The following is a 6,109-nucleotide window of genomic DNA, read 5'->3' as shown; positions in this document are numbered from 1 at the left end:
TAAAAGAATAAGCTCCAAAGAAAATCTGGTCTGCCCACACTTGAAATATAACTGTGTTATGCTTCTTATGGTTGGTGAGGTGTGCCAAAAAATATCATTGAATCTACTAGGGATTTCAGCTTTTGAACTAACAATGTACAACACAGATCACACTGAATGTTTCCTAAGTGTAATATGTTTGAAACAGGAAGTATTAAAGAAAGCCAGTATCAATTAAAAACGGCCCGTTATTTTGAAGTGGAGCAAGCAGGAAAGTTAGCAACTTCCTGCAGCCGTGTGTGGTGATCCGTAAGAAGAGAAGAAAGCCACATAAACAACCAAGGCTTTTATTTTGTAATATTCATTTATTGTTCAATAAAAATAGATTTTAAAAAAATGACGTGATGTCTCCTTCATGACTTCGCCTGATGGATATGCCAACGGCTCCTTGTAAAGACAGGGCTCTACCTCTCTTCTCGCCTGCAGAGGGAGTTTGTATAATCCCCACCACTGCAGCCCAGCACTGACACAGAGTCAGTGTCTGTAACCTCACTGACTTTTGACCTCTGCAGTGACAACGGCTCCACTTTTACTTAATTTCACATTTAGAGCAGATACAGTACATTCACACCGTTGGTCCTGTTTGCCTATTTACATGGTTCAGTTTGAAGTTGTGTTGTTTTTGCAGTTGGCCCTTGTAAAAACCGCTTTTAACAATGTGAATAAAGAAGACATCTAAGCGCTAAACACAAGAGATCAAACCATCAGCAAAACCAATTACAGCTTATAACATCAGTTGCTCGCAAGACTCTTTTATACAGTAGTTACATGTAAACACTTTTTTTTTGAGGATTTAAGGAAACTAAACTCTGTAAACACTCTTATCATGTTTGCGACGACCCTGCTAACTCTTTAAGGAGGTTCTACGTCACTCTGTGGGTTCCATATAACCTTGAATGCTACAGTAACTGCAGGCTTACAATCCATTAACACATCCACTGACTTCCCCTAACAAACTCTGTTCCTCTGGGCCGTGCTGCTGCTACATTAGTGAAGGTGCCCACAGTGTGAAGCAGGCATTGAGTTTCTTCCATCTTCAAATGCTGCAGGATATTATGACGCCATGATGTCACCGCACCGGCCTGGCTGTATTCTTCCGTGCAGGATGTGTATTTTGCGATAGCCTATGCTGAGAGAAAGTTGATACAAAAATTTGAATACAAAAAAGCCTGCAGTCACTGTGACCATGAGATGCCGCGCTCCATGTCACCCAAGTAATGCATGGACCGTCTTCTTCCAGTTGCATGGTAGAAGTTAATTTCAGCTCTGTGCACTGCAGTGTGGACAGAGAAACCCAAAGTTAATTGAGTTCTCAAACTCATCTCACGGGGTAGTTATAGTTTTTTATGGAGTCTGGTTTGAGTGGTATGAGTTCCTGTAGTCCATTAAAAAATACAGAGAGATATTGGGTTTTAAGCATAGCCACTGGGGCTGAAAATAAATTGTTTGTCACATGCTGATTTTTAGTCCTTCTATATATTAAGTTATTATAGTTATTAGAAAATTGTTAGGAGACAATTTGTCATATACTACATGTGCATTGCTTACAAATGCTAGGCCTCTTAGCAACCTGAGCCACCCCTGTAACACTGGAACACCCTAGCTGACAGGCACCGTTTTCTGATGCAACCGGGAAAACCACTGTCATTAACGGAACACAAAGAAAACACTGAACTGGTTAACATTTAGCACAGCATGACTACAGAACTTGAGACATATTCAGCAGAATTCTGGAAGATTTACATGCTTTCCCAGTCAATTAGAGAAACACAATGAGTCAAGTATTGCTTGTTTTTTTTTTTTTTTTTTTTTTTTCCTGTCGTTTTCAAATCCAAATTAGCTGGTTTTGTTTTGTGTTACTTCACTGGATGAGACGCTTGTATTAGTTAGCTACACTATGACTGAAGTCTCTACTATACAGAGGATTTGTTCCTGCAGAAGGGAGAAAAAGAGCACCAGAGAGTCAGTGCCAGGTTCAAAAAGACGCAGCCTCCACCCTCCTCTCTCTCACTCTATCTCGCGCTCTCTCCCTGGGCTGCTGGCTCTCTCACTACCAGACGGTACAGTGGCCAAGAGCGGTTGAGTGACAGGCTGATGGGCCAAATCGTCGGGCCGATTGCGTCCCCAAGTGGAGACGCCAGCCCCCCTCTGTACTTCCCCCTTCCTTCCTGCCCTCTGGGCCTGGTCCAGAGCCCACATCCTGGGAACATGGGGCCGGGCGGCTGCAGCCGACAGCTCTTTGGGAATGACACAATGAGAGAGTTCATAGGAAAAGCCTTGTCCGCGTGTGGCTGGGGAGGTGATGATGCTGCCCATGTCGTTTTGGCAAAGTGCGCTGCCCAATGTGCTGGCGCCAATCACGGCAGAAGCTGATGTGACGCACCATTAATCTTCCTCGATGTCACATCCCTTTTGCACAACGATGTCTGATGGCCCAAAAAACTGTTTTCTCTTTGTTCCACGTTGTTATTGTTCATTTGGTGTCCATATGAGGTCCTCAGATGTTTGTAAAAAAGGTCCTTGATGTATGGGAGAACAGTCTTCATGGAAACAGAGATTCTAAAAGCAGCACTTCAGAAAACAATACACAACAGAAAATGTGACATTTCGTAGCTGCAATAGTGGACGGCAACACCACAATTACAGGAAAAAGACTTCAGAGTTAATGTCAGTCTGTGGAAGGTACTGCCCAAGCTTGTCCAAATGTCTCACCTGTTACCCAGGTGAAAGGTCCAGTTAAATAACATTTACCTGCACCAGAATCTGCACAAGGCATGAATTCCCAATTTTTCCCTTGTCTCACACCCGGAAATGTCAAACTGTGGTGGCCCGGCTGTATTTGAGCGCCAGTGGGGAATACTCCTTGATGCGGACGCACAGTTTGCCTCTCAGCCAGGGGTTCTGCAGCTCCAGGGGACAGAAGTCATCCTGAAGCCACTTCTCTCTGTCCTCCACCACCAACACAAGGCCAAAGTGCTCCAGCTGCTCGGGACTGTAGTAAACACACTGCTCCTGTTCGCCGCCAACTCCATCGTTGCTGCTGCTGCTACCAAGCAGGCGCCGTGACACGGTGTTCATCTCCTGCACCACCAGCTGGACCATCTCCCGTGCTGATGTGCCTGGAGTTACACGTAGCTGAGAGAGAGGAGCAGAAGTAACGTGTCAGCTTCTGTCACAGTTTACATACCTAGACAAACATTTATAATCAAAATTAAAGAGGATTTCAAAGAGTTGCTACTTGGCTATGTTTTGTAGCCGTTCATGCTGTCTGGGTAAAGGATCACAGTTTCTTCAAGTGATTAAGACTAGTTAGTTTTATATTAGAATATTACAAACACCGCATGTCTTTTGGCTATAATTGTCTTGATCATTTTGTGTTTAATTTGACAGTCTCAACACTGAAGCTTAAATAAAGACTTTATTCCCCACTTGAGTGCCTTGGACCTGTTTTCATTTTACTTTATAATCAACGTGGCTGCCAGCTTGTCAAAACAGTTTTAAGCTGATTAACTTTGAAATGTCAGAATGTTTTCCTCCTCTATACCTTAACACTGGTCTCTTTTGGCAGGCCTGTGCGGTACTGTGGGTACACTCTGAGTGTGGCATGCCAGCCTTTCCTGTGGGCACCAGGTGAGGGGGAGGAGAGCCTCTGAGTGCCGCTGTCCTCTGATAAGGTGCGTGTTGGTGGAGGGTGTGGTGGGCACTGCTCGGCTGAGCAGCAGCGGTCCACTGAGGAGGGCCTGTGCCAGCGCCGCTGTGGCGAGGTGGAGGGGGAGGTGGTGGGGTAGAAACAAGGCTGGTGGTGGGCTGAGGTGGTGGACGGGAACTCCAGACTACTGGTTCTCACACAGAAAGCCTGCCTCTTCTCTGTGATGCGAAGCAGCTCAATCTGCCTGCTGGGCAGGATGAAGTCACTGTCAAACAGCTCTGGAGCCACCCGCCGCCTTTCCCCTCCACACCCAACTCCTCCACCTCCTCCACACCTCTCATTCTTCCTGCCGAGCTGCGGCTCTGAAGCCTGGAGGACGTCTGGTGTGGAGTCCCTTAGTGCTCCACTCCCACCTCCCCCAATACACATCCCGCCTCCTGAACCGCTCCCGTCACTGTGCAAGAAGCTGCGAGGCTCCAGGGGCCCAGAAGATGAGAGGGGTGAAGGGGGCAGCAGGTCCAGCTCACGGGGGCTCTGGGCACGGCTGGAGTCATAGTCACTATCGGTGGTGAGGAACACCTCTGAGGAACCCTCCTCATCTGACAGGCCAGCGAAATCTACAGGATGGTATAAAAAAAACCACAATTACCCCGTGTACAGCTGGTCGTTTCATGCATCATGACCACCTGGACTACATGGATTTATCCATAAAAAATGTCTGTGTTGAATCTGATCGTTGAAAACACCTCCAGTGGTGATTTGAAACACATTTAAGGCAGATGTTATACAAGTATAAAAGCATCCATCTGTCCAAGACGGATCTGACAACCAAAACTCTGTGCACAGTATAACGTAACATCATGTGACACGGAGGTATGATGTCACATGATGTTTGTGCATGCGAGTTTACAAACTATTAATTCACAACTGCAAGTGCATTTGACTACCAAGTATAAAAGCAATATTTCTAAATGATATCTGAATACATATATACATATATAAGTCACTTGAACTGAGCATGTATGAACGGGGCTGATGGTGCTCTGTATATTTTATAAAAATGTAATGTCAGGATCCACTCCCATAGCACCTATGTGCTTACTGGCATGCGTTCTTTTGTAATCATTCCTAAATTCTGCAAATTATGAAATACTGTCTCCTTAATGTTTCACATAACCCTAGAAGCAGACATGTCTCTGCTCTATGTGCGGTGATGCTTGTCTGACCTGAGTGCTTGCGGCAGGGTTCGGGTGAAGGGAGAGGTGACGGCATGAAGTCTGGCTGGGAGGAGGTGGAGGGAGGCTTGTCTGGCATCACATCCTTGGAGAAGTCAATGATCCATGCCAGGGAGATGCCCCCCGTCGGCTGCTTGTAGCGGGCATACTGCAGGGCATCCATGATCCACCTTGCCTCACGCCACACCTCCTCCATTTGCTGTTGCACAGTGGATACAGACACAACGTTGTTTATCTCAATGCACTACTAAACAGGGGGAAAATCCTTTACTGAAGTCATTTGGATCCATATTCATGCAAAGAAGTTGTTGTTATGTGTTGTTACATGAATCTGATATAAAAGTAATCAGTGGGCTACACCCTAATATTTTGGCTATAACCAACACCATCTTAGTATTCTTTATTTATAAAGTGTGAAAAGGGAGCTTTGTGCTCTGTGCCTTCATCTGTCTGATGAAGGCTCTATGCAGAAACATGTAAGTACTTTTTCTAATGTGATGTGAGCCAGTACGCAGGTGAAATGTAAGCGTTTTGTCCCTCTTGACTTGACAATTTGGGATGTGCTACCTTTTCACACTTTTTGAATATTGGATTTTGGATGTAGCACTCCACTGACAATCATTTTGTTGAAGTGCGACCTTCTCTTCCAACCAGTAGTCTTTATTTATTTTGCTTTGTTTACTTTATTTATTCATTTAATGCATTCCTGTGGCATTAAAGGCTGTGTGTGTAACTGTATTATAATTAGTCTGTCCAGCATCTTTAAGTCAGGGTTCAAACGCCCTTCACCCTTCAAATTCTGCTTGAATGCAAAATATGCCAAGGGAAGACCTTTTTGCACTGGGAACACTGATATTAGTTTTAAATCCCATAGAATCCCAATGTGCTACCTAGAAGTTGCAGCTGAACGTTGCTGTTGCTGTTTGAGCTTTATTCACTGTATTGTTCTGTTTATTCGTCTTTGCTCTCCATACCTGCATGTGTTCCTGGACCTGCTGGTGTTTCTTCTTGGCGGCGAGGAGCTCGGCCTCAGAGAAGGCCTCTCTCAGTGCCTGCTGGGACATGAGGGACTCGAGCTCCAGCAGGGCCGACACCCTGCAGTACTGGCCGATGAAGCTGGGGCAGTAGGCATGGAAGTGGACTGGAGCAGAGAGAAAGAATCAAGTCACAACAAGCTGGAGTAATC

At 45.5% G+C, this 6,109-nt stretch overlaps 1 protein-coding gene across 1 annotated transcript in view; it reads right to left on the bottom strand.

The window, feature by feature from the left end:
• Positions 1 to 3,872: 3,872 nt before the first annotated feature.
• Positions 3,873 to 6,109, bottom strand: part of ankfn1b (ankyrin repeat and fibronectin type III domain containing 1b) — a 114,259-nt gene continuing 112,022 nt past the window's right edge. The window contains exons 18-21 of the mRNA XM_030078393.1: positions 5,898 to 6,064; positions 4,915 to 5,122; positions 4,023 to 4,305; positions 3,873 to 3,906 (exon numbers count right to left, since the gene is read on the bottom strand). Of these exons, the coding sequence (XP_029934253.1) occupies positions 3,873 to 3,906; positions 4,023 to 4,305; positions 4,915 to 5,122; positions 5,898 to 6,064 (692 nt within the window). The remainder of the gene's footprint in view (positions 3,907 to 4,022; positions 4,306 to 4,914; positions 5,123 to 5,897; positions 6,065 to 6,109) is intronic.

Source organism: Myripristis murdjan, chromosome 19, assembly GCF_902150065.1.
Source record: "Myripristis murdjan chromosome 19, fMyrMur1.1, whole genome shotgun sequence".
Classification (NCBI taxonomy): domain Eukaryota; kingdom Metazoa; phylum Chordata; class Actinopteri; order Holocentriformes; family Holocentridae; genus Myripristis; species Myripristis murdjan.
The sequence above is the reverse complement of the archived record's forward strand: the minus strand, read 5'-3'. Positions and strand labels throughout refer to the sequence as shown.